General features: G+C 47.8%; 11 protein-coding genes across 11 annotated transcripts; 8 read left to right on the forward strand and 3 right to left on the reverse strand.

The window, feature by feature from the left end:
• The first annotated feature begins 440 nt into the window (after positions 1-440).
• On the forward strand, positions 441-2,591 carry LY89DRAFT_682620 (MFS multidrug transporter-like protein). Its single transcript, XM_018214537.1, has one exon. The coding sequence runs from the start codon at positions 747-749 to the stop codon at positions 2,391-2,393; it is 1,647 nt and encodes a 548-aa protein (XP_018074109.1). The 5' UTR covers positions 441-746; the 3' UTR covers positions 2,394-2,591.
• Positions 2,592-5,196: 2,605 nt separating this feature from the next.
• On the reverse strand, positions 5,197-6,186 carry LY89DRAFT_579725 (aldolase; the record flags this gene model as incomplete). Its single annotated transcript, XM_018209022.1, has 1 exon — positions 5,197-6,186. One exon carries the CDS (start codon positions 6,184-6,186, stop codon positions 5,197-5,199), a length of 990 nt encoding a protein of 329 aa, XP_018074110.1.
• A 1,662-nt stretch (positions 6,187-7,848) lies between these two features.
• LY89DRAFT_640977 (NAD binding Rossmann fold oxidoreductase-like protein) lies at positions 7,849-9,315 on the forward strand (the record flags this gene model as incomplete). Its single annotated transcript, XM_018211693.1, has 2 exons — positions 7,849-8,189; positions 8,249-9,315. The coding sequence occupies exons 1-2, from the start codon at positions 7,964-7,966 to the stop codon at positions 9,313-9,315; spliced, it is 1,293 nt and encodes a 430-aa protein (XP_018074111.1). The 5' UTR covers positions 7,849-7,963.
• A 22-nt stretch (positions 9,316-9,337) lies between these two features.
• Positions 9,338-10,329, reverse strand: LY89DRAFT_705677 (glutathione peroxidase). Its single transcript, XM_018217468.1, has 3 exons — positions 10,238-10,329; positions 10,003-10,138; positions 9,338-9,838 (listed from the first exon to the last, which is right to left on the reverse strand). Exons 1-3 carry the CDS (start codon positions 10,278-10,280, stop codon positions 9,499-9,501), a joined length of 519 nt encoding a protein of 172 aa, XP_018074112.1. The 5' UTR covers positions 10,281-10,329; the 3' UTR covers positions 9,338-9,498.
• A 763-nt stretch (positions 10,330-11,092) lies between these two features.
• On the forward strand, positions 11,093-11,659 carry LY89DRAFT_546407 (heterokaryon incompatibility; the record flags this gene model as incomplete). Its single annotated transcript, XM_018208250.1, has 2 exons — positions 11,093-11,420; positions 11,526-11,659. Coding segments are annotated over 2 exons (462 nt in total), but the record flags the coding sequence as incomplete, so codon positions are not given.
• A 1,332-nt stretch (positions 11,660-12,991) lies between these two features.
• Positions 12,992-14,204, forward strand: LY89DRAFT_459867 (uncharacterized protein). Its single transcript, XM_018207678.1, has one exon. It carries the CDS (start codon positions 13,114-13,116, stop codon positions 13,957-13,959), a length of 846 nt encoding a protein of 281 aa, XP_018074114.1. The 5' UTR covers positions 12,992-13,113; the 3' UTR covers positions 13,960-14,204.
• A 1,051-nt stretch (positions 14,205-15,255) lies between these two features.
• On the forward strand, positions 15,256-15,943 carry LY89DRAFT_772311 (uncharacterized protein; the record flags this gene model as incomplete). The annotated part of the gene is made up of 3 exons (XM_018221907.1): positions 15,256-15,379; positions 15,433-15,642; positions 15,696-15,943. Coding segments are annotated over 3 exons (582 nt in total), but the record flags the coding sequence as incomplete, so codon positions are not given.
• A 766-nt stretch (positions 15,944-16,709) lies between these two features.
• LY89DRAFT_640989 (uncharacterized protein) lies at positions 16,710-17,951 on the forward strand. Its single transcript, XM_018211694.1, has 5 exons — positions 16,710-17,128; positions 17,174-17,302; positions 17,356-17,480; positions 17,530-17,614; positions 17,666-17,951. Exons 1-5 carry the CDS (start codon positions 16,843-16,845, stop codon positions 17,935-17,937), a joined length of 897 nt encoding a protein of 298 aa, XP_018074116.1. The 5' UTR covers positions 16,710-16,842; the 3' UTR covers positions 17,938-17,951.
• A 203-nt stretch (positions 17,952-18,154) lies between these two features.
• LY89DRAFT_716277 (subtilisin-like protein) lies at positions 18,155-20,462 on the reverse strand (the record flags this gene model as incomplete). The annotated part of the gene is made up of 3 exons (XM_018218259.1): positions 18,155-18,496; positions 18,552-20,182; positions 20,234-20,462. The coding sequence occupies 3 exons, from the start codon at positions 20,460-20,462 to the stop codon at positions 18,419-18,421; spliced, it is 1,938 nt and encodes a 645-aa protein (XP_018074117.1). The 3' UTR covers positions 18,155-18,418.
• Positions 20,463-20,974: 512 nt separating this feature from the next.
• On the forward strand, positions 20,975-22,928 carry LY89DRAFT_695434 (CBD9-like protein; the record flags this gene model as incomplete). The annotated part of the gene is made up of 2 exons (XM_018216761.1): positions 20,975-22,339; positions 22,911-22,928. 2 exons carry the CDS (start codon positions 20,975-20,977, stop codon positions 22,926-22,928), a joined length of 1,383 nt encoding a protein of 460 aa, XP_018074118.1.
• A 766-nt stretch (positions 22,929-23,694) lies between these two features.
• On the forward strand, positions 23,695-25,413 carry LY89DRAFT_459988 (uncharacterized protein). The gene has a single exon (XM_018207679.1). The coding sequence runs from the start codon at positions 23,813-23,815 to the stop codon at positions 25,019-25,021; it is 1,209 nt and encodes a 402-aa protein (XP_018074119.1). The 5' UTR covers positions 23,695-23,812; the 3' UTR covers positions 25,022-25,413.
• The last annotated feature ends 164 nt before the right edge of the window (positions 25,414-25,577 follow it).

Genomic DNA, 25,577 nt, shown 5'->3' on the forward strand with positions numbered 1-25,577 from the left:
TTCATGCACTTCTGGGAGAGATGGGTCCTTGAATGCGAGTCTTCGGCGTGCATGAATTCTTCTCAGCCTTACTGGACCCCGCATACAGCACGAAGATGCAACCTACCCCGCCATTGGAGCCAGATGTCAATAACTGTTGAGATGGGTGGCACGTTTCATGCTTATATCGAACGGGTAGTATAGAATAGGCACACTTGCAGCAGAACTGTTCGTCAAAGTTTTGAGGATGTGTCTTCTTAGGACGTTTGACCGCTTGGCAAAGCCTCGTTTCGCAGCAACGTATATTGTATAAACTAGGATATGTATGAGTCCTACTTAAATCGTCTGCATCGTTTATCTGATGACTACAGAACGGATAACTTTGCAGAAAAGTGCTCGGCACGTGACTGACCCGGACAAAATCTGCCTTGGCTGGCTCGAAATGTCTCTTCCCAGCACAAGCATTCCATTAACCAGAATTCCCGAACTTCAGATCTTCAAAATCTCACTCGGAGATTCTATCCAATGTCTTCGACCGCCACTTAGATTACCATCACAAACTCTAAGTCCAATGCTCGATTTCTCATCACAATTAGCTTCTTCCCGCTATCGGACGTCATTGTCACGATTACATTATCGTAGATCCACCACTGGTACCTGAGCTCCCTTCCCTCATCCCACCTTTCATCCCACAGCATAAGTATGAAAATTTTCCTCCTCTCTCTCTTTCCTTTGCTTCACATCTCATATATCTTTAATATACTATAATGGCCATCGACAACCCCCGATTGGACGAAGAAACCCCGCTGCTTCGCGATGCGCCGAAACCTACTGCTGCGGACGAAGACGCCATCGAGCAGGACACTGCAGAGGAAACTGTGCTCCCAGATGAAATATCTACTCGCAGATTAGTCGTTATTCTAGCTAGTATCTACGTCGGCGTCTTCCTGGGTGCCCTCGATAGTACAGTCGTTGCTACTTTGGCGGCTCCCATCTCGACTTCTTTTCGATCACTTACTCTTCTTTCATGGCTTGCGTCTGCATATCTAAACGCCAATGCGGCGTGCCAGCCATTGTCTGGGCGATTGACGGATATCTTTGGGAGGAAAGCGGGGCTGGTGGTCTCGAATATACTGTTTGCGCTGGGGAACTTGATGTGCGGGCTTGCGAACTCGGAATGGATGATGATTGCAGGGCGAGTAGTGGCTGGTATGGGTGGAGGCGGATTGATGGCTATATCTACATTTGTGGCTAGCGATTTGGTCCCATTGAGGAAGAGGGGACTTATACAAGGCGTCGGAAATGTCTGTTATGGCACTGGAGCCGGGTTGGGAGGCATATTCGGTGGATGGGTGAATGATGTTTGGGGATGGAGAGTCGCTTTCCTTGCACAAGTCCCCTTGGTTGTCATCTCTGGATTCTTGGTGTGGTGGACGGTCAATATACCAGCCAAGAAGTCTGAGAAGTCGAAGCTCTCTCGGGTCGATTTCCTCGGATCTTTTACTCTCCTCGTTACCCTGGTCCTCCTACTCCTCGGCCTCAATTCAGGTGGAAATATCGTTCCCTGGAATCACCCACTTGTCACGGTCTCCCTACCTCTTTCAGCAGCTTCCCTCTGTGTATTCATCTACGTCGAAACATACATTGCATCCGAGCCGGTCATTCCCGTCCGCCTACTCCTGAACCGTACAGTCGCAGCAGCATGCCTTTGCAACTGGTTCCTCACAATGGTAACCTTCATGGTCCTCTTCTACGTCCCCATCTTCTACCAAGCCAAAGGTCTCTCCACCACCGCTTCAGGTGTCCGTCTCATCCCCCAATCAATCGGATCCTCCGTGGGCTCTCTAGGATGTGGACTCATCATGAATCGTACCGGGAAATACAAAATCCTGTCTATTTGCGTCATGGTCAGTTTCTGCCTCGGCACTGGACTTCTCGCAACACTCGGTTTCGATCGTCCAGATTGGCCTGTTTATATCTATCAAACCTTAGTCGGAATCGGATACGGAGGTATGTTAACAGTCACTCTCCTAGCCGTCATCTCGGCCGTATCACACGACCACCAAGCAGTTATCACCTCTGCCACGTACGCATTCCGCTCCACTGGGTCGACGATAGGCGTTACCATCGCCAGCACTGTGTATCAAAATATCCTCGTCTCATCTCTGAACGAGAAATTTGGCGGGAGAAAAGGAGCAGATGAGGAAATTAGACGTATTAGAGATAGTTTCGATGAGCTGAAACACCTTCCTGAGGGGTGGAAACAGGGTGTTATGGATAGTTTTGCGGGGGCGTTGAGAGGTGTTTTCTTGACGGGGATGGGGATTGCGGTTATTGGGGCGGTGTGTGGTGCTTTTATGAGGCAGCATACTTTGCATAAGAATTTGGCGAGGAGGGGTTCGAATGCTCGTTGAGGTTGATATAAGATGACATTTATAGAGGTTCAATCTATGAGTTGAATATCTTGAAGAGTGTTCATTTTGTTATGTGTATGACTTCCTCTGGTTGTGTTTGAGACCAAACTCCGAATCTTGGGCCAGAGTTGAGAAGTTCACTCAGCTTGCAGGCAAGTTCGATTGTGGGACATTATACTTGCATAAGCAACACAGAACATGTTTTCGTCCCAAAAAGAAATAAATCTTCAGTCTCCAGCTTAGTGGCTGTCAACCATCAGACAATTTCACCCGTTGGGAGGCGCAAGGCCGTCGTTTATTTTCTGTTGTCAAATAAGTACAAGGCGACGCAAAGCAAAAATTAAGGTATCAAAGTCCTCGACGCATATAACATTCTTCTACGACAGCAAAAGGTCTTATTCCAGGAGCTCGATCAGTGTCTGGTTCCGGGCTGTCTCAGACGTAGCCATCCTGCTTAGAACGTCCTATGGCTGTGCGAAGGTGTCTTGATGATGATAAAAAGAGTTATCCTAATTTTGAGGAAGTTTTAGTTTATTATATACTACAGAAAGGGTAGAGGGCGTGTTGTAGTCAGCACGTTTTAGTGAATCGGGTTCCAAGATTCAAAAGTTGGATTTATGGACTGCTTGTTCTATTTACTTGCAAAAGATGGTGACGAAGAGCAAGGTAGTGGGGTGAAGGAAATGGAGAGTCGAAATTCTTGTCCAACCCCCAATACACAGGACTCTCCTTCCTATTTCCTTTATCGTGACTACCTTGCTAGTTTTACTCAGCAATCTGAGACACACCAAGTTGCAAAATCAATATTCAAACGGCAATTTTATGCCAGCAATGTCAGAGAAACATCAATCAATACGGGTTCTAAAACCCGTATCCCATCCCCGATACCAGGTCATCTCCTAGCCACACATCCTCTCTCTTCTATACCCTTCATTTCGACTGAGTTTCCCAACCATCTTCGATACAGCTGTTAAATCGCACTACCCTTCTCATTACCTGAACCCCTCTCCTGTGAACTCAAGCATAAAAGATTTCAAATAGAATGTGTCTCTCGGAGATAGGCTGGGATATTTTGAATGAAGAATTGGGTGGAAGGAGGGAGATTCTTGTCAGGAAAAGGGCAAAGATTGAATGACATTCGTAGGAGGAGGAAAGGGAATGTACTAAACACACTATCACTAGCATTTAGCCATCAAGACCAAGAGATAAGCGTAGAAGAAGTAGGTATTCCCGTTGCGTTGCCTTGTCCTTCTAGCCCCTTTCCCATCTCGGCTCCCCTGGCCTATCAGTCCCCAGTAAGCCATCACATCTTTCTCGAGCATGAGGCCACAGCTGTTGTTCGTAATTTCAAGCCGACCAAGAGTTAGTCGGATAAAGCTTTGTCTCAATGCCTCCAAAACTCCCTAGATCTAAATCTGCCACCATAGCTACTTTTCAATTGACTCTTTTTCAAGCAAAATGACTACCTCTCATCCAGCTGCAAAACCTCCACCACTTCACACGAAAGTTCGAAATCAAAACCGATATCTTCTCCATCTCCTCCCTAGCGCTTCCTCAACCTTCCTCTCCCTCCTCCTCCTCCCTTCCAACCTCACACCGCACCCCGAGCACCCGTACTCTCCACCCCTCTCCCCTTCCCCATCACTAACGTCTCCCGCCACGTAAAAATCCCACTGGGCCCCTCATATACCTCCCCTCACGAATGAAAAACCTATACTCCACGTCACACTCTCTATCACCACCAGCACCTTCGTTATCGTCCCTCCTCCTCCTCCTCCTCCTGTTGTAAGCAAAGGCAGACGAGGCCGTGATACTAGACAGCACCGTTAGATCCAGGAAGAAGGGGGAAAGTGACGTGACGTAGACTTCTTTCTGTTGTGGAGTAGATTTTGGTAATTTGATTGAGAGAGCGCCTATTAGGGTTAGAGTTAATGTTGTGGCTGCGCTGGTTGTTAGGGGGAGGAAAAGGAGGAAGAACAGGAGGCACGTGAGAATTCACTTTACAGGCTTGCTGAGATCCCGTCTCTTGCGAGCTGCCCAGCGAGCTCTAGAGCAAGAAGAAGAGAAGTAGCTCGAGATAGCTTAACTCACTCGGCTAGATAGATTGTCGTCCAAGCATCTGATCCTTTCGTGTGGAGAGAGATTAATTGCAGCGGGAGGATAGATTGCTGTGCGTGCTGCGAGTGTTTAGCCGGCAGGCTTGTGGAGTGCAGCTGCAGCAGGTAGGCAGGCGGACGGTCAGACCCTCCTTGGGTAAATAATGATGAGTGCGAGTACAGGTTGGAGGTTGAGAGGTTGAGAGGTTGGAGAGAGGTGATCAGGAGACTGATTCTTGGTCGGGGAGGTAGCTGAGATGGGGAGGTGGATGTGCGGTAAGTAGTGATGACGGGAGGAAAACTGGATTTGATTTGGAGGAAAGTGAGAACCAGATGTTGAGAACAGAAGAAGTTGGAGAAGAAAGTGATTTAAAAAGCTTAGTCTGTACTTGGTAGAGAGAAGTGAGCAAACTCCTATCTCGAATTCAGGGCACGCAATTCTCAAAAGTGACGGCGGGTGCTCTCAAACTTGAGACCTTCAGACAACTTGTCTGAGAAAACTGAGCATAAAAAACCAAACATAAACCTCTAAACTATTTAGAACATGTGCCATTCTGAAATCCTGAATCAAGCTGAAGATTCGCCGTCTAAACAAGGTCATCACGCCAGCACGTGATAGACCCCCATAATATATGCTTTGACCAACCAACCGGAAACGCAGACCCAAAGTCACACCCAAAACGCATGCAGCATGCAAGATCTTCCACCTATAAGCTCTTCTCCAACTTCATGACTTCCGCAACTCCGTCCGCAATGCCCTGTGTCTTGACTTCGTCAAGTCTCTTCAGCGGTCGACGAGGATAGCCGCCATAGCCGTAATAACTCTGGATCGCGCTCTTGGTACCGGCAATGGCAGCTTTGGTCAATACCCAGTCACCTTTGCTGAGGATCTTTTGCATGGCAAATGCTTCATCTCGCTTGCCTTCCGTATACAGATCCCAGATCTTGACGCACACTTTAGGCATGACATTCGCTCCACCGGCAATGATTCCTGAACCACCAGATATCAATGTCTGAGTTGTGAAATCGCACATTCCGCCAAATGCCATGTATCCCGATCCTTCACTGAATGGTGTCTTCGCATTTGTTGCAAGTGCCACTCTCGTGAGCTTCCCTGTGTTTCCGCATGTGAATTTGGTGCCGATGATGTTTGGGTGTTTGGCGAGCTTGATCAAGAGATCTGAATCCATATCGATGCCTGCCACAGCTCCAGGGTAATTGTACAGTATTATCGGGAGCGGACTGCCATCTGCTACTTCGATGAAGTAATTGTACACAGCATCTTCGTCCATCAGGCCTCGGAAATAGCTGGGGGGAAGAAGAAGGACATATTCTCCACCTGCTCTCTCGCTATGCTTGCAGAGCTCGATTGTCCCTCGGACAGAACCTTCGGTGGCTCCTACGATAATGGGTACTTTTGTGAAGCCGGCAGAGTCGAGCGCGTCACGGGTAGCTTTTGTGACGGCTGTCTTCTCGTCGAGTGAAAGGTGGACCGCTTCTCCGTTGGAGCCCATTGTAACAAGTCCAACAAGACCTGCTTCAGCGAGACGAATGGCATGTTTCTTGATGATGGGGATATCGAGTTCTTCGGTTTCGGGATCGAAGAAGGTCATTGTTGGGGCATAGATGCCGCAGGGCAGAGGACGGCGAGAGCTCGTGTGCCCATTTGTTCCGTTTGTTCCATTAACTGCTGCCATGACTGTAGCTGGATCTCTTCTAAGTTGTCAAAACGATTGTTGTATTAGAGAGAAGATGTGATATTATATGTATATTGGAGACGATGAGGTGAGACTGCAAAGAGGAAGGAGCTTAATATATGAAAGAATTGATGAGACACTTAACGAAAAGTGAAGTCCGAGAACGGAAGGTCGCCTCGAAGTCAAGCTGGATCTCTCACCAGATGAGCACGGTATGTATAAGAGAAATTCAGACAACCCTGGAGGGATTTTCCGGATATGGACTGCATCGAGATGTGTCGAATGAGAGTTCTGACGACGTCTAGTGGGGGGGCCGTATGATATTATTCCGAACAAGGCGTCTTGGTTCTTTTTTTGGTGCCACCGTAGTGTGAATTGCGGGCAAGAAATCGGGGAAGCGGCGAAGTATAGTACTCTCCATGGTCTGCTGGAGACGTGCCTCGATACCAGACGGCTGGAAAGAGGAATTCTCCCCTGCTTGAGGCCATACCTGAATGCTGTCCACGGAGATACCTCACGATGGTAACTTTCTGTATGCGTCTTTTTGCAGGGCCGGAAGACAGATGCAGGGTCAGTACGGGCCCTGTACCTCTGAGCCGGGATTTCATCTGCAAATGTGATGTTTGGGTTGACCAAGATGTCGATGGGTGTCGTTGAGCGCTGCGGGATGAGAGACGGACGAATTATTCCACCAACCACAGGGTGTAGGATGATCATCCGATCAGCCCCTGGTGCCCTCGCAAGCCCTCGCAAGGTTCTGAAGCGGTTTCCAGGCGTGGGGTATCAACGCCCGAAGATCCTTTGGGTAAGGGGGGCTTCAGGCTGTTATCGCTCCGCCAGTGATGATAAGTGCGGGGCATTAATATCACCATCGTTAATATATTCTCTGGACGAGAAGGCCAACTGATCAGCTCGGTGCAGGTGGTAGATGCACGCAATTGCCGGAAGAAATCTTTGGTAGAGGTCAGAGAGTCCAGACATTGATTTGATTTGGTTGACGGGACGCGCTGGCTTGCGGGAGATGTGCAGGAAGAGAGGAAGAATGGGGAGTGTCGAGGAGGAAGAAGTCCATTTGGCGGGGTAGTTTCGTAGGGAGAGGTACGAATATTCTCATGCAGTATGCAGTGAGGTAAGACTGAAGGAAAGGAAGAAGCAATTCTCTCCCAAGGTTCAATCAAGCGAGCCGCGCTACCCCAGCCCAGCCCAGGACGCCTCGTCTCTGCTCGTCCCCTGGTGCATCACAGATAGCAAAAGCAATCATATGCTGCTGCGGTATATTGTCAACAAGATATCGTCGACGTCTGATGGGATCCCAAATCCTGCAAAGAGCCGTATTGAGAACCTCAAACACGCATCACCAGCCATCAGCATGCGGACATGACCTTGTCACGAAAATTACTCTTTCGAGTAATCCATGACAATTATTATTGCTGTTCTGTTCTTCCGTCCCATCTTTGCCCACAGCCCAGCCCAGACCAGACCCGACACACTCTTTTTTCTCTGGCGTCGTCGGATTATTCTTGAGCGAGCTGGTGGAGTTTCTTCCCCACCAGACTTCGACCCCTCTATTCTTCCGTCGTCCCCGTCAAAACCCGCAAAATTCATTGTTCCTTCCCACGGACGCGCGACTCGAGGCAATCAGGCGTAAACAGATCTCATGATGTTGCTCTTCTTCTACTTCTACATCATCCCCACAACTTCTTCTTCCTTCTCCACACCAATCGATACCGGTTGAATCAACAACACACTTCTTGCACGCAATTGACACAATATCACCATGGCCGAGGTCGCAAGCCATCCCAAAGCCGCTGATGGCTCGAAGCCATTGAATGTCCTGATGGTGGGCACAGGAGAGTATACCACCGGGTTCGTAGGTGGAGGCGCCTCTGGATCAGACAAGAAAGTTGGCGTCGTCGGCTTGACGATGTTTGATTTAAGACGACGAGGAAAAGTTGGAAAATTGTCCATGGTTGGAGTATCAGGGAAAAAATACCCCGCAATCCGTATGTCTTCACCCCACTCCCTCAAACAACAATAGCAACAACTTCTTACAATTCTCCAGGCGAACATCTCAACAAGAACATCTGCCAATTCTACAACAACCTCGACACTTCCTTCGCATCCTACCCCGCAGACGACAAAGTCGACCCGGAATCCTACAAAACCGCCATCGACGCCCTCTCCCCCGGCGACGCCATAACAATCTTCACCCCAGACACGACCCACTACCCCATCGCTCTCTACGCCATCGAACGCAAAATCCACGTCCTGATCACCAAGCCCGCGGTCAAGACCCTCGAGCACCACCAATCGCTGCTCGCGGCCGCCAAAAAGCATGGCGTCTTCATCTACATCGAGCACCACAAGCGCTACGACCCGGCGTACGCGGACGCGCGCTTCAAAGCGCAGTCGTTGGGTGATTTCAACTATTTCTACAGCTACATGTCGCAGCCGAAATCGCAGCTCGAGACCTTCAAAGCGTGGGCGGGCGTCGATTCGGACATCAGTTACTATTTGAACAGTCACCATATCGACATCTGCGAGTCGATGGTGCAGCAACGGGGCTATACGCCGGTTAAAGTCTCCGCGAGCGCGAGTAAAGGGGTCGCGGTGGGACTCGGCTGTGATCCGTGTACGGAGGACACGATCTCGTTGCTGGTGCATTGGGTGCTGAAATCTGATCCGAGTAAGCGGGCGACGGCTGTGTATACGGCGTCGTGGACGGCGCCGCAGAAGGCGGGGGTGCATTCGAATCAGTATTTTCACTATATGGGCGGGAAGGGCGAGATTCGGATTGATCAGGCGAAGAGGGGGTATGATGTTGCGGACGACAATGTTGGGCAGCTGATGTGGTATAATCCGTTTTATATGCGGTATGCTCCTGATGAGGAGGGGAATTTTGCGGGGCAGGGTGGATATGGATATGTGAGTTTTGAGAAGTTTGTAGATGGGTGTGTAAAGGTTAATAAGGAGGGTCCGGGGGCGTTGGAGGAGCTTGATAAGAGGGGTTTGCCGACGCTGAGGAATACGGTTGCTACGACTGCTATTCTTGAGGCGGGGAGGAGAGCTTTGGATGAGGGGAGAGAAGTGGGTATTGAAGAGCATGATGGGGTTTGGAAGCTCATTTGAGAGAGTTGGTTAGTTATGCAGAGGAAGAAAAATGCTGTTGTAGTTTCATTATGATTCATTGTTGGATATGTGGCCAATCTCGTGAGCAAAGAGCCTTACACTTTATACCAATTAAGGAGAGACTGGAATGTCAAATCTCAACCCTTTCCATCCTCAATCCAGTCAAAAGTCATCATCCCTCATTTACAACTCCGCCTTCCCCTTCGCCAACTCCTCCAAAATCGGCTTCTCCAACGCCTCCGGCTTCGTCGTACTCGCCCACCTCTGCTTAACCTTCCCATCTCTGCCTACCAACCATTTCTCAAAATTCCACTTGACTCGCTTCATGCCGAGCAATCCGGGTTTCTCTTCCTTTAGCCATTCGAAGAGTGGGTTGGCTTTGTCGCCGTTGACGTCCGTCTTGCCCATTATGGGGAAGGAGACGCCGTAGTTGACGAGGCAGAAGGATTGGATGTCGTCGTCGGTGCCGGGCTCTTGGCCGCCGAATTGGTTGCAGGGGAAGCCGAGGATGGTGAAGTCGTCGCTGGGAGGAGGGGGAGTTAGCTTGGTGTTGTATCTTAAGGAGGAGGAGAAATCGGGGTTATGAAAAGTGTGGGTCTGAGGAGCTGGTTCATGGTTGAAAGAATTGAGATGAAAAAGGTTGAGTTGGGTTGATGGTGTAGAGGGAGAAATGAATGGTGGACAAACCCATGCGTCTCCTTCAGTTTCTTGTACAGCTTCTCAAGCCCTTCATATTGTGGCGTGAACCCGCATTTCGAGGCCGTGTTCACAATCAAGACGACCTTGCCCTTGTAATCGGTGAGAGGAACCGCATTGCCCTTCTCTGTTTGGTGAGGGGTCGGTCAGCTTATCGTATGACGGATGGAGGGGTAATCATCGCCCATCAACTCGGACAAAATAGAGAATTGAAGACAGTACGTACTATCAAGCGGCTTGAAATCGTAGAAGCTGGTAGCGGAAGCCATTCTGATGGTCGTATGTATCTCTCGTCGTTGCAGATGTGCGGTGGTAGATATCCCAAGCTGTTGTCTGGAAACAAAGCTTAAATTAGACTTCCTCGTACAAGTAGGTAGAACGATAGCTTGGAGGTAGTGGCGCGGCGGGAGGCGCATGGACTTATGTACTCTGGAGTTCAGGCAGAAATGGGAATTGGGGGTATCAGATAGTTTGTTTGTGGTTTGTAAACGGTTTCAAGGTTGATGATGAAGCATGCGTTCTGGACTCGATGAACAGGTGCTTGGACCTGCCTCGGCTTAGGATGGTGCCGATTTGAGTTTATGCTGCGAGGTGGTTGCCTTATCGATAAGCAGGTGGAGTTTTCTAATCAGGTGAAATGAGCAAGCGGACTCCGACCTGGGTAGCAAATGAGAGTCGCGACAACCTTTGCTCTTTCTTCACCACAGACATCAACCTCTCAAAAGCAAGTGCTTTCAACTCCTATTCGTGCGTTGACAATTGTTCTTGCCTTTGATATAGCGTTACCTCATTCTTTCAGATCACTCGAAAGCGTTGCTTGTGGTTGTGAAATCATCGTTCAAATGTGATTCGCTCTCTTGTCGAGTTATCCGCAGCGCAGATATGCAGCCTCACCTCTCAAGTTTGGATAAGCAGCCGTTGGTTGACTTCTCTCAGAAACGTCTCTGGATCTTGGGCTAGGTCGTTTGAGCCGTGGATATAGACCCCTCACTAAGATCTAATCGACATGACAACTCAAACCTTCACACACAGTCCATTGCCTAGTGGATCTTGGTTCAGGCTACTAAGAATTCTACCCGGCTCCTTCGAAGACCCAATTCGACGCGAATTGCTCACGCAAGAACTCGACACTGCGGAAGACTATGAACCAATCTCCTACGCTTGGGGAGATCCCACAATGTCTCACGAGATCATGTGCAATGATTGTTCCCTATTTATCACGAAGAACCTGTTTCAAGCCCTTCGACGATTTCGAGGTACCCAGCCACGCTTTCTATGGGCTGACGGTATCTGCATCAACCAAAGTGACGAAGCTGAGAAGAGCAGTCAGGTCTCATTCATGAGCAGAATATATGAGAAAGGGTACCAAACCTTGATTTGGTTGGGCGAAGATGACGAACATGATGGCTGTGCCGAGACCTCGTTCGCCATGATTAAGCAATACAATCGCTACATTCAGTCTCATCCGTTGGCCACCGATACAAACTTTCACCAAAAAATCTGGGAAAGCTTAGGGGCAATGTCTGCTTCAGCCACTTCTAATCTGATCTCGTGGCAAGAACTGGATGGTTTGCACTGTCTGAGTCACCTTTTCAGACGTCCTTGGTTCTCACGCATATGGGTCATAAACGAAGTGGGCTTATCCAAAAGGGCCACAGCGTTTCTTGGGCGATCTTGTATTGCATGGAGCGAGATTGTCCTCTGTGCTGTTGTCTACACCTTCCTGCCTCGGAATATCCATAACGTGACACTGCCAACTGGAGATACCGCCAACGCGTTTAAGACAATATGGACAATGACATTGCGTCAAGGGTCATGGCTCCAAGATCAGCATGTTTGGTTATTGCAAGAGATCGCCAATGATACCTGGTTTTCTAATTATGTATCGTTCTTGGGTGTCTTGAATCTTAGTCGCAATTTCTCTGCGACTGATCCTAGGGATCATATTTTTGCATTATTAACGCATCCGTGGCTCCAAGGCTTACTTGCTCCAAATTACAGTTGGTCTTTAGCAGAGGTCCATCTACGTGTAGTGGAACAACTGCTGTATAGACATCAGCGGCTAGATATACTGAATTATGTTGAGAATGAGGACGCAGATGTTCGTTCATCTTCGACCTTGCCATCATGGGTTCCTCAGTGGCATAGAGCCAAGCAGCGGCTTGGACGTGTCTTGTCATGGAATGCTCTAAACGTCGAGCCAGATGAAGTCGTCATACGAGTATCGGACAATCGGCTTCACGTCGCTGCTCTTCTGGTGGATAAGGTCGACAAGCATTCAGAACTGCTAACCTGGAATGATCCTGCAGAACCTGCCGATACAACCAATGCAGTGCAGCAACTTTATAGTCTACAGCAAGAGGCTCACCAGTCAGTTGCCAGGAATAGCCCAATTTCAAACACGAGAAATTGGGCCATTCTGATTGGAACGCTTGTTGACGGCAGCTATAGCAGACCAGACCTCAAGCAAGACTTCATGGCATATTTTGAGAATTATGAGTTGCATGACCTCGCCGCAAAAGCCCCGTTCTCGAAGCCCAAAAACGCACGTCGTTTCCCGCCTGACGGACACAGATTTGCTGACAGGATCGTTGAAGCTTGTTTCCAAAAGAAGTTTTTCACGACATTAGGAGGCAGGTGTGGCCTCGGGCCCGGAATACTAGCTGATGGCGATATTCTTGCAATTGTGTTTGGCTGTAACGCGCCTTTGCTCTTGCGCCCAGCAGACACATCAGGAATGTATAAGCTCGTTGGATCTTGCTATTTGTGGGAATTGATGTTCGATAACAAGGAAAATTACGCTGCCATCAATTGGAGGAATGGTTCTTTGCAGAAAGAGAACATCTGTCTGGTGTAGGGTTGGGACGACTTCGACCTTCAAATGTGTTCGAGGATTGGAACTGCGCCTATACAAGAAGCAAGATTGAGAAGCTGCTCACTTCATTACCTGATTGCTCTAGTAGACATGCATAAGGAACTTGAATTTCGACACGCGACGGAAAGAGGCATTTAAGCGAGCACAGGAAAGAAACCCCTTCCCGAGACTACTTGCTGCTTCCAAACCCTTTCAGGAGACAATCTCATTCGAATCTCACAATCGAAATGTCACACGTTCGGTCCTCACTGCTTCAGATCTCACAAGTTCAAGCGAATCAATCTCCATTGCTACCAACTTCCAAACGAGCGTGTCCTTTCACCAACCTCAACCTCCACCCAGCTCATCAAATCAAAAACATCACGATGAAAAAGCAAAACTTCTCCTCCGCGCTTTCATACCAAGCCCTGCTCACAAGCTACAATACCAAGCTACTCCTGACTGCTTTGATGAAGTCGTCGAGAAGCCTAGGACTGAGATGGAGACTCCTAGTCGGTGGTATAGGCAGTTGCTGCATCGGCGTCGGCTCTCTTGTCCGTCGTGTAGGCAGTGGCAGCGTCTGCGTCGGCTCTCTTGTCGGTGGTGTAGGCCGTTGCGGCATCGGCGTCAGCTCTCTTGTCCGTCGTATAAGCTGTAGCAGCGTCTGCGTCGGCTCTCTTGTCGGTGGTATAAGCAGTAGCTGCATCAGCATCAGCTCTTTTGTCGGTGGTATAAGCTGTGGCGGCATCGGCATCAGCTCTCTTGTCTGTAGTATAAGCAGTTGCTGCGTCAGCATCTGCTCTCTTCTTCTTGTCTGTGGTATAGGCTGTAGCAGCGTCCGCATCAGCTCTCTTGTCTGTAGTATAAGCGGTGGCCGCATCTGCATCTGCTGGGCTACGTTTTCCAATGCCTGTGGTATCAGAGTCAATATTATGACCAAGAGGTTTTACGAAATCCTTCACTTGAATAGAAATGAAGGCGGCTTTGATTTGATACGTACTAGCAGGAATGGCAGCTGCCAGAGCAAGAGCCAAGAAAGCAGGCAAGAGGATCAAGGATTGACGCATATTGGACTAAGTTTTTGGTTGGCTTGAGATGGCGAGTGTGGAGGTCCTTGTGAGTGTTTCTTTGACGGTTCAATGAGTGTGGCCTGTTTTCAACTTGGGATTTTAATTTATCTTAACATAAGTGGTTTCATGGCTTGGGCGACCACTATGTCGTGCTTCAGAGCTTGAATGACAATACCTGCATTGGAACGGACCGTTTGAAGCAAGTTAGGCTATGTGTCATGGATGCTACATGCACAACGACTTGAAGTCGTGCATGTCCTCGAGTCCTTGCTCGAGTCCTGCTTGAGTCGTTACATCACTTCAAGCTTTAGGCTCTGACGCTGCATAGTTTTGACGATGTTGACAAGTCAATCCTTGACGCATGAGCCTGCGATGTCATACAGAGATGCACGACGACATGTTGATTGATCCAAGTCTCTGGTCTCGTGGTTTGTGGAGACTGCTACACCTCCTTTGGGATGATACTCCAGCTCAATACTTTACATTAAATGTATTCTGTGTATCTTATTCTGAATGTCATCGAATCCAGATGGAAGGGACTTTTCAGTGACGCCGTGCTACCCAGATGGAAATGGAAGAGGCTTCACGTCACCTGACACTCTACAACATACACATTTTGAGCATACCTGCACCAGACCCCTCGTATTCACCGAGCACAAAGAACGAAATAAGCTTATGTCATAATTTTTCTAGTTAAAGATGTGATGCTTTGCACCACTTTCAAAGATTACTAGCACCTGACAGTGCATGAGCGTGGCGCAAATAGGGAGAGTTCCCAGTACAATATCTGGGAGACTTGTGTTACCTTCCTCGAATCCTCTATCTCCGAGACTCTGCATTTGATATTGATTTGCTACATGGTCTAGACCATGATTGTTCAAATCGTCCAGAGTACCTCGTTGTCAAGGTCTATCTCGCCCCCCGCAAAGAATCGGCTCGGGGTACACTATTCTCTATACGTCCTTCTCCTAAAACTTTCTCAATTCTCAACAATGGAATTCAAGCGATACTCAGCATTACCAGAGACAATGGATGAAGAGAATAGCTCTCGAAGGTCATCAGAAGGAACTTCTTCTGAGGCTACGCTACTGGAGAAAGGGAAGGATAATGACGAAACTTCTAAGGGCCACAGTAGCCAGTCATTTTGGAGACGACATATCCTCTCTTTCTTCATTCACTTCACAATCTTTTTGACATACTCAACACTCGTCTTGTTTGCACTTAGACCGACGAATTCGGGGACTGTACAAGATGCGCGCAATCTTCTTTATTGTTTGTTGATATATAGTTTGCCAGTGAGTCTGGTGCTAACGCAAAACAGCGCCGGCGAACGAAGTCCTGCGTTGGGACGTCCACCACTTTAATCTCGGAGATGGTCTCTCAAGCCCATATTCAGGATACCCAACACCAGAACTTGATGAAGCATGGGACAAACTTCTGGGAAGTAAGTCACCAACATATAATTTTGACAGCGAAACTCACTATTCTGTTTCACAGATATGAATATCCGCCTCTCACTCGAAGATCTGGAAGCTGTCGGCCGCGTCGAAGACGCCGTCGAGCTTCCTGATGGTTCAGGTTACGCTGGAACCCTAAACATTTATCATGAGATCCATTGCGTCAAGTGGCTACACGTCTACATGTATCAAGAGTACTACTATCCCAATCTCGACGATGCTCAAAGGGAAGAAAATCGCGAGCATTCTGGTGAGCTTCCAGAAACTTATCTTTAGAGATAGTCTCTGCTAACACAAACGAAGAACATTGTCTCAATCAGCTGCGAAGTACTGCAATGTGCCATGGAGACGTGGGCATGGTGACCTATAGTTGGGGAAATGATAGCAGGAAGCCAAAAGCTGCAGCTACGGCTCATCAGTGTATAGATTTCGAGCGCTTGGCCGAGTGGACTCAGGAGCGGACGATTGATATGTTTGAACCGGGTTATCTTGTACATCCCACGTACGGAGCTGTATATAGCGAAGATGATACTAAGGGATTGATGGACTGACACTGTCATCCCTGTTGAAGGTATATCTAATTGCTGATATTTGAAATTTTGGCATTCGCATTTTCACGATTTCTTCTGTTGGATGCATTTATGGAGCATGTTTCATGATATCCATCCTTTGTACACCAAAATTGTTCTTTATTCTCCCCATATGTGTGTCGTCTAAACACTTATTAAGTTGCCTCGCCTTAATCGTCAGTAGTCTGTCAGCTTGATTGTTCATCTGAGAACTATATCCACGTGATCTGTCACTCCTTCATATCCATGTTCCCGGTACAAGTACATGTTTGTGGAAGCAAGGTTCTGTCATACATATCGTATATTACAACAGCTTGTCATACGCGTGGCTTGAAGCAATGTCAACAGCAACGTTCCGCAAAACGGATTGAAACTGTCCTCCATTGCACTACCCAGGGTATCTACGTCCGAATGAGAATTTCACAAGGCCGAGGTCGGATGCAATCGTGACTTTACCCTTAACTCAAGTATTGATTACGCAAGGAGCGATGATGCATGGTACTTTGTTTGAGGTTGTCTTACCTTCTGCAAGTGACAAGTCAAGTTTGGTGGCAAAAGCTTAAGGAACAATATCTCCTACCAGATGGTCTAGATTATTGATCCTCTCGATAGCATAATCGGAGGATTCATTTGTGGAACGCAATGGTTGCCCCACATTCGATATCTTATGCACTGTCAAGCGGCTGCGTGCGATGGGAATGTAGTGTCACTTCTGAACTTCGCTTCTCCATAAACATCATATGATCCAGTACTACTCTGAAGATCGTTGCTGAGGGCCCCAACCCATTCCCCTGACTGTCTGATTCCAGTATCTTAATCTTCATACTTCATCGAAATTTTCCATTCCCCGGTTCTCGGATTCTGTCCTCATCATCGTCTTAATGCTTCCCCTCTCGGGCACAATGGCCTACTTCTCAAAGTTCACGCAGAATAAAAGTCTCCAGAAGGACCAATACTCAGCAGTTCGAACATCGGAAGACAGTTCTTCCAAAGATGGGTTTCTCGAGAAAGGACAAATCTTGTACCGAGAAGAACCTACATTATGGCAACGGTACAGAACAATGATCTTCGTCCAGCTGGCGATTTTAGGAGGGTGGACTCTGGTCATGTATTTTGTGGCGCGTGAGATTCGGGGACTGGCTATTCATGGGCCGGACTTGATTCATTGTAAGGTCAATTCTTTGGTCGATGTTCAGAAGCTGATGTGGCTAGCTATCGCGATCGATGCCGTGTACTGGGAAGAGAAGAAATTCACGTTAGGAGACAGGATACAGGAGAGCAGTATTTACTCGGGAAGACCTACTCCAGCACTAGATAAAGCATGGCATGATCTGCTGAACTGTACGATGTTGCATCCTTCTTCAATGTTAATAATCCACTGACTCATTTTGCAGCTGAAAACATTCGTGTGGAGCCAGAAGTGATGAAAAGACTTGGTCGAGAGGATATCGGAGTGCGCATACCCGGAGATGATGGCTTCATCGGAACCCTCAATGTTTACCATGAGATTCACTGTCTGGTAATGATACCCTTTTCTTTTCAACTGACAGGTACTGACGTATTGCAAGAAACGACTTCACCAGTATATGTATCAAGAATACTACTGGCCTGATCTTGACGATGCTGAAAGAGAGCTGAATCGGCTCCACAATGGTGAGGACAGTGGCTCACTTTATCATGTACACCTACTAACACTCCCTCCAGAGCATTGCATAGACTTCTTACGACAAAGTGCTATGTGCCATGGCGATGTGGGCTTGATCACTTTCGAATGGTCTCCAACAAATCTCATCCCCATTGCCAATGGTACGACTCATCAGTGCGTCAATTGGCAGAAGTTGGATGAATGGACAAATGAGAGGACGCTTGATATGATGCAACCAGGGTGGCTAGTTCATCCCACTTTGGGTCCTGCCTACCCTGCTGGTGAAGGCGATAGAATTGGAGCAGCTACAGGTCACGTTCATGATCCTTGATTTTCTCACGCGGTGTTGGCTCGCATATTCCTTGATATAATATGTTAAGACTCGAAGAAATGTTTCTCGGTTTACATTTACGCGTATTTATTATTACAAATTCATGAGACTTGTGTGAATATGTCGCGAGCTTGTCAATATGCATGGCGACGACATGACGGGCAGATCAAATGACTCGAGCCCGAAGTCTTCTCACTCAGCCTCTGTCTCAAATTAGATCCTGCTTTCTCCTATTCTTACTCAAGAGAGTCCAACATCTCATTTCATACTGTGATGATGTCACCGATTTCCATCCCTTAAAAATATTGCAAGACTGTGTTGTATCTGATATGCTCTACATACTAACTCGGCTCACTTGAATGAACCAAAACCTTGGCGACTAGCTTTTTCTACGAGTTTGCTTTTCTCTTCAGAGATTCATTAGAAAATCTTGATGATTAGGAATATATTCCAGATGGCATCTCTCTCGTACCCCTTGATCCTACCAAAAGCTCATGTACCATGGCTTGGTGTTTCGAAATCTTCGTTCTTCGGCAAGTGCTTTGAGTGTTGGAAACCACTATGAAGAAGGACATCAGAACAATGACTTTACGTGCAATAAGATAGTCACATACAGGCGTTCCAAATCCAGTTGCAGCATCCCATCCGATTTTAGCTGGGAACCCAGCAGTGTTGCAGCCAGTGTTCGACCCCGCAACGACATCCTTGAAAGCCTTGGAAGCTTTGGAATAGATCCAAGGGTTGAGCCAACCAAGCGCTGGTCTTCCTTCAGAAATGAGGGCATCGTTGACAAGTGAGAATATGGCAGCTGCGCCCGGAGTAGAAGCGCTAGTACCATCAAAGATGGTGGAACTACCATTCGACACGACGATGTAGTGATAGGCTCTGAGTGATATATCCGGATATCCGCGTCCGTTTCTGTTATACAAGCCATCGTAAAGAGATCCTAGGCCATTGACGTAATCATCAACGACACCTTTCTGGAAACTTGGACGTGAGAAGTAGTTGCTGAAACCTCCTCCCGTGACGAATGTAGCACGGGCATCAAACGCAACCAACTCTGGATCCCAACCTCTTGTTCCGCCCACGGTAGTAACATACGGACAAGAGGCTGGGAACTTGGGTAAGAACATCGGCTTGTTGCTGCCATCGTTGTTAAAGCACATTCCATCCGCTCCGACCCCTTCATCTCCACTCGCAACAAGGACTGAAACACCTCGAGCTCCCAACTGTGCAAAGCCTTGGCAAACTCGTTTGGCATACCAACGCGGAACAGTCTGTTCTTCATCTGCATAGGATATAGATATGACTTGTGGTAGTTCTGGTTGAGCTAGCATATACTGCAGCCATTCCAAGTAGGGTTCATTCGTGTTCTCTTCAGCAGACTGGCTATTTTGGAATGCGGGCGCACTTCCACCAACGTTGTACGCTGTAATCGGAACAGGAGATGCCATTCCAAGGATGACTTCCGTATCGAGATTAGCCTCTAGGCTCACACTTGCCGCTGCTTGATCATGTGTAAAAGAGTCGGAGGTGCGGGGAACATTCTCTGTCTGAATCTCATATCCAGCACTGACTGCATCAGGCCGGTATCGCTGAAGGAAAGTCCCGATGTCTGATACACTACTGATATGATCCAGAAAATTTACCACTCCAATGCGATTCTTTGCCGGCAATTGAGGAACGTAATCAAGTGCTCCATACAACGTACGAAGACAGACAGGCGAAGTCGCAACTCTATTGCAAGCTTGAGAAGGAGAAGGATTCTTTGGCAAGTCCTTGATATCTGGAATTTCCATATGACCGAATTGTGTGTGATCGATCGCCACGAGCTCGTTGTATGATGGAGCGCCATTCTCTCCAAGACCTAGTGGTTGTACTTCAGAACGTGACCGGAGACGATGTGTCTTGGTCTTGGTGTTTATGAAAGCATTTGTTGGGTGTATAGCCTCGATATGGTCATGCAGGTGATGAGGCAGTGACCATGCAGACGATCGGATTGCTGTCAGTCCATCGTCGTCGTGTTGATAGACGAAGTACTCGGTATCGAGTAAAGTCTCTATTGAGTGAATTGGTAATTGAATGGTGATCCAATATCGTGATGGACTGTAAGTGACATTGCCAATTCCATGATCTGACAACCATGCTGTGACAAGGTCCTCTGTCTCCGTCGTCGGCTTCATGAGGTCTTCAACCTCAACAGCCGAAAGATGGTGTCCATATCGATGATGGTCAGGATCAGAAACTGTCCATGTCTTTGTCAGTTAAGAAGTTTTGTCACAAATTAAAGTCAGACCTTCATAGAGATTTCGCTCAAGAGCTTCAAATTCTCCATGTTTCAAGCCAATTTGCAAATGGCATTGAGCATCTCGAGGTGCTCGATTGACTTTCTGCCAACCGATGAGGATAGGGTGGTTGTCTTTGACGACATATGGAGAGCTGCTCTTCAAAGGGGTAGCATTTATCGACACACTCTTGCAGAAGGCGAGGAATATGGGGATCACGAGCTCGTAGAACAGCCACATTATGAGATAAAGCCACCAAGGACGTGTCTCATACCATACTATCAATCAGTCTCTTTTGAATATTCTCAAAAGCCCAACCTCAACAAAAGAAGATGCTGGATAGAGCGCAGTACCGGATTACCCCACGTACCCCGCTTGGAAATTAAGCGAGGTAGCCCCTGAAAGAGCTCTGAGGAGAAAATGAGTAGTCTCAACCCTTTCCAGATATGCAGGATGATGCTAATGCACTGTCATATTTGACCAACGTGGAGGCGTACACGGCGCATAATGCATGTCCCAAAAGTATCACGGAACTAAGTGTCCAGGATGTGCTGCCGCCCCTCCAGTCCCTCCATAGCTGGCTTGATGCTCGCGTCAAATTGCCTTTCTGCATATTTCAGGATGCAAATTTCCTACCAAGAGAAGCAGGTCTTTTGCAATCCCAATCTAGCCTGACGGTTTACAATTAATTTGGAATTTGAATCTCCTTAAATTATGTTCTGATTGTACCTTTCCTTTCTCATTGAGCAATCATGAAATCCTTCAGGCCGAAGGTTTCACTGCTATGTACACTTCTCGGAACCCTCTGGGTGTCGATAATTGCCGCGGAGCCGGTACAGTACTGCAAATCTGGCTCTCCATACGCTCAGAATGAAGAGATCGACTTCTGTGTAGGTGCTCTGCTGCACCAAAATTCCTCAAGCAACGCCCACGATTTATACCTCACAATCAAAATCCCTAAACCTCAAAACTCAGCCCTGGGATGGACCGCAATTGGACTCGGTGCTATGATGGAAGGCTCCCTTATGTTTATTGTCTACGGTGATCCTCTCGGTCATGAGGGCCCCATCGTGAGCATACGAACTGCGACGGGACATCATCAACCAACACTTCTTGGACGGGAAAATTTGCCCGAAGGTATGGATCTCCGAGTCATCAGATCTTCTTGGCTCTCTTTCGACTCCAACGAGAAGCAAGATCTCGACAACCCATCTTATGAAGCTTGGGTGTCTCTAGTATGCTACTCATGCTACCTTTGGCACGGCACCAAAATCTCAGCTGAGGCTAGGTCTCAACCTTGGATGTGGGCGTGGAATGCAGAGCAGAAGTTCGACGTCTTCTCATACGATGCTCACCTCAGCATGCACAAACATCATGCTGGTGCTGGAGGATGGGGAAACTTTTACGTCGACATGAGTTCATCTATCAGCACCGCAAAGTGGCCTCCATCACTGCCTCCCATCACTCCCGACATTACAAATTTCGGCGCTTCAGCTATGCAAATGTCTTTCTCGGGATCCATCACCGACATATTCAGTGGACCAGGATCCTATGCTCATGGCTTCATTCTGGCCAGCGCCTTCTTGATTTTCTTTCCGGCTAGTGTTGTGGCTCTTCGTTCTAGACTGTCAAAGTCATTCAAATATCACTGGGTCATACAAGGTGTCGCTTCACTCTTACTCATCTCGGGAGTGATTCTCGGCTTGTTGAAGAGTCGTAGACTGGACACCGTTCATCAATGGGCTGGAATCACTCTTGCATCTTGCGTTGGATTCCAGGCATTATTCGGGTGGTGGCATCACAGAAGATTCGTAAAACTGCAACGACGAGCATGGGTTTCCTTCCTTCATATCTGGCTGGGACGGTCAATGATGGTCATCGGATGGGCCAATGTTGTCAGCGGGTTGTCTCTTCGAGGGTACAAAAGTACTAGTGGTTCGATGCTGACTGTGATCATTGTTGTATGTTTGGAGGCTGTCGGCTTTGCTGTATGGACGTTCTGGAGACAGAGGAAGTGGGACGAACTCGTACGGGAGCCATCTTGGGCTGATATCGATGACGAGAGATTTGCATTGGCTCTCAGCGATGATGAGGACGAGGTGGACGAGATGGACGAGGTGGACGAGATGGACGAGGTGCAGAGAGTGCAAGATGGGAAGGGGAAGGATGAGACAGCAGATCTTCAGCCTCGTGACTCGATAACTCTCAGTGAGAAGTGATATCCTAGCCAGAGAGCAGTACCCCATGGTGCCTTGTTCCACAGATAAAAATTCAAATCGTATCCAAGCTGTCTGCTGCGTTACACTCAAGAGCTTCCAGACCAGTAAATATTGAGGACTCTACAGCTGTTTCCCGCCCATATCGGAAGGTAACATTTTCTAGACGTTTCTGTGACACAGGGCTGATAATAGTGCAAGTCCTCCACAAAATATCGCCTCCTTGCATGGTTGTAACACGGCTCGTGATCCGCAGCATCCCTTCGGACAATTGTTTTGGGTTACTTTGGTAGCGGTGAGCGTATAATATCGTGTCCGAAAGCTGGCATAATGATTCCCATGTCGTAAGAAGTGGCTTGACGGCGCAATCTGGCCGTGTTACACGAACGGAACCAAGCAGACAAACGGTGTTATTGCATAAACCGTTTTAGGATGCCACTTTGTCCAATTGTTACCTCGAGGGCTTCAAAAGGCTTCTTTGATGTACTGAAATGGATTGCCACCTTCGGGTAAATAGATCTTCCTAAAATAGAAGATAGCAAAGAGAATGCTGAACCTCAACATCGAACAGCCAATAAGGAATGCTCGAAGACATTCTGTAAGCCAAGTAACTGCGGACGACATTCTTCGGTAGCAGCCGTCTGACTGATACCTTTGTCTTGAATTGCGCAATAGTAAATATTTGTGGCGTCCAGTCGCAGCAATTAGCTGAGGAAACGAGAATATTTTCATGCCGTTCCCCATTTTTTTATACACCGGTATTCCAGCTTCAAGGTAAGCTTCACACAATCCAGTTTATCTCAACAACTCGTACCTATCGACTGGCGCGCAATGTCTCAAATCCTTCCACCACGATGGAGACGCCAAAGTTTGTTCGGCCAGTCAGACAACGATACCTCTACCAATGACAGTCTCTCTCCTCGTACAGTGTTTCCGTGTGGCTTTCTCTGGTGGCGTTGGCTGAATCGCTACTCATTGCTACTCATGTTTTGTCGAGCATTCCAGTGTCCAAAGATAGCCAATGAGGTCAGTGGAAGCATTGTAATGTACCGATTTGTCATATTCTGCTGATCGGCCTGATCGTACAATTTCCTCTGGGATTCCGAGATCAGATCCAGTTTGCTAAGATTGAAATACATCCTGAGGTCAACTTCGGTAGACTGGTCTCTCGCGATTGATTTGAGAAACTTTGAGCATGTTTCAATAGCTATCAACTTCTCAACTAGATGAATATGACTGGGCCATGCGAGGAGGATAACATGTCTCCAGCAATCATCGAAGGTGGCTTTCAGTTACCGTTGTATCAAGACCCGCACGAATTGAAAAGGAGACGGAATCGACTAGCTCAGCGGAAGCATCGCCAACGTGAGTTTCATGGCTACTCTCACGAGCAAGGCTAACATTCCTACCTCAGGTACGTCGACTGGTTCTCAAGAAAACCGCAAGCGACAGAATAAAAATGAGCGAGGCTCTGTTAATCCCCAAACACCTGGACGTAGTGAAGTATCAACACAATATTCCTGGGACACACCAAGACATCATGATGAGTTGACTGCATTCGAACCTTGCGAAATGGGCTCTGTGATGGACTTTTCATTGCCCACTCCAGCAGAAGACGACAGCAATTCGAATGGAACATCTCCAGAACTCGAACAGCTCATCTCACAAACGTGGCAGCTACCTTTGGAAAACATGAATACAGGCTTTACGTCTAACATCGATTCAATCTCTCATCCAATATATCAACATGAGGATACTGTGACGTTTCCCTATCAGTCACTCGATCAAACAATTCAATTGGAGATGCCTTCGACTCAATTCGTCCAGATGACGTCCGAGGTTGGAGTATTGCAGCCTATAAGAAAGTATTTGGGCACTTCTCCGTCTACTTTGAGGACTTCAGATTTTGAACGGGTACACCACAACAGCATGGAAAACCATGAGCCTCGTGGTGACAAACTGCAAGGTGCTGAGAGGCAAAGGAACGAGTACAGTAGCACACGAGCAGGCCCAAGACTCTCTCCGGAAGGGCATCAAATCTCGGCCGAGCCATTGAAGGCGAAAACTAGCAGTCGTGAGGTTGAAGCTCTCGAGACTCGGTTTGAGCGTGTTATCAAATACGTCGAAGAAGCAGGCTTTGAAAGCATCGACGATATGACTACTCAGTACTATACCACAGTGTTCAAAGAGGATAGCGTGCCCTATTGGGCTCAATCAAGAAGTCGAAGCCGTACTTTGCCTGGTTTTCTCACTTCTGTGCATGAAAGTACTAAGACATGGACGATCCGTGACGTGCAGAGTTATCAGCAACATGTTACCAAGATCGCGGAAAGCATATATCTCAATGAGCTTGCAACAGCGAATCAGAACATCAGGATGAATGAAGGAACGCGTCATCAAACACCAGAACAGCACCCAACACCATCAATTAGACAAGATGACAGAAAGCTTGATAATCTTTGGACAGCAGTCATCGACTTGGAACTCAGCCCAGGGTTGAAGCGAAAGAAAACCATGATACGCGAGAATGTAAGTACTCCTTGCAACACAAAGACTATACAAGTAGGTTCTGATAGGATATAGATGCCAGAACTTTGGTCTCTCCTAATTGAAATAGCACACAAAGCGGACATAAGTCAGCCTCGTGGGTCCCAGGCAGTTGGTGCCTTTATTCTTCTGCTGATGGAATCCTGCACGCCATAGAATGGGCTCATTGACTCGACTCGAGAGCTACTGGGTCTGCAAAAGTGGTTAATGAGCACTGGGCGCAATTTGCGCAACTTGCGCTGGCAGCGAAGACAGCGCAGAGAGCGCAAATAGCACGGGTGTATGGAGACAACTTTTATGAAAGCAAAAACTACCCCAAAGCTGGTTTCTTCTTTTTATGACGCTCACTTGAAGCACAACGAAGCCCTCTTTCGTGCGAGTTAGTAGACTTGAAAGAAACTTGGTGCTCTAAAGCCCTATCATGGCTTTCGCGATAGAGTTGAATCCCTGAACTTATAGCGACCGAAGCCCCTAAAAGCGCGCCAATCTCAGGCTAAGCGCCTAAAGCCATCCCTGTCCAATGACGCCACTCACTGCGGTGATATCTATGGCCTGTTGCTTTGCCACTTTAATAATTCATGCTCTCAATCAC

This window comes from Mollisia scopiformis (genome assembly GCF_001500285.1).
Source record: "Mollisia scopiformis unplaced genomic scaffold LY89scaffold_7, whole genome shotgun sequence".
Lineage (NCBI taxonomy): Eukaryota > Fungi > Ascomycota > Leotiomycetes > Helotiales > Mollisiaceae > Mollisia > Mollisia scopiformis.

Excerpts from the sequence above, each read along its gene's own strand:
- LY89DRAFT_640989 (XM_018211694.1), top strand. The coding sequence starts at position 16,843 with ATGCTTCCCCTCTCGGGCACAATGGCCTACTTCTCAAAGTTCACGCAG. Across the intron at positions 17,129-17,173 it reads TGGGCCGGACTTGATTCATT|CTATCGCGATCGATGCCGTG; the intron begins GTAAGGTCAATT and ends TGATGTGGCTAG. Across the intron at positions 17,615-17,665 it reads GCTGAATCGGCTCCACAATG|AGCATTGCATAGACTTCTTA; the intron begins GTGAGGACAGTG and ends CACTCCCTCCAG.
- LY89DRAFT_682620 (XM_018214537.1), top strand. The coding sequence starts at position 747 with ATGGCCATCGACAACCCCCGATTGGACGAAGAAACCCCGCTGCTTCGC.
- LY89DRAFT_459867 (XM_018207678.1), top strand. The coding sequence starts at position 13,114 with ATGTCACACGTTCGGTCCTCACTGCTTCAGATCTCACAAGTTCAAGCG.
- LY89DRAFT_705677 (XM_018217468.1), bottom strand. The coding sequence starts at position 10,280 with ATGGCTTCCGCTACCAGCTTCTACGATTTCAAGCCGCTTGATA. Across the intron at positions 10,139-10,237 it reads CGATTTCAAGCCGCTTGATA|AGAAGGGCAATGCGGTTCCT; the intron begins GTACGTACTGTC and ends CTCACCAAACAG. Across the intron at positions 9,839-10,002 it reads AAACTGAAGGAGACGCATGG|CGACGACTTCACCATCCTCG; the intron begins GTTTGTCCACCA and ends CCCTCCTCCCAG.
- LY89DRAFT_459988 (XM_018207679.1), top strand. The coding sequence starts at position 23,813 with ATGGCTACTCTCACGAGCAAGGCTAACATTCCTACCTCAGGTACGTCG.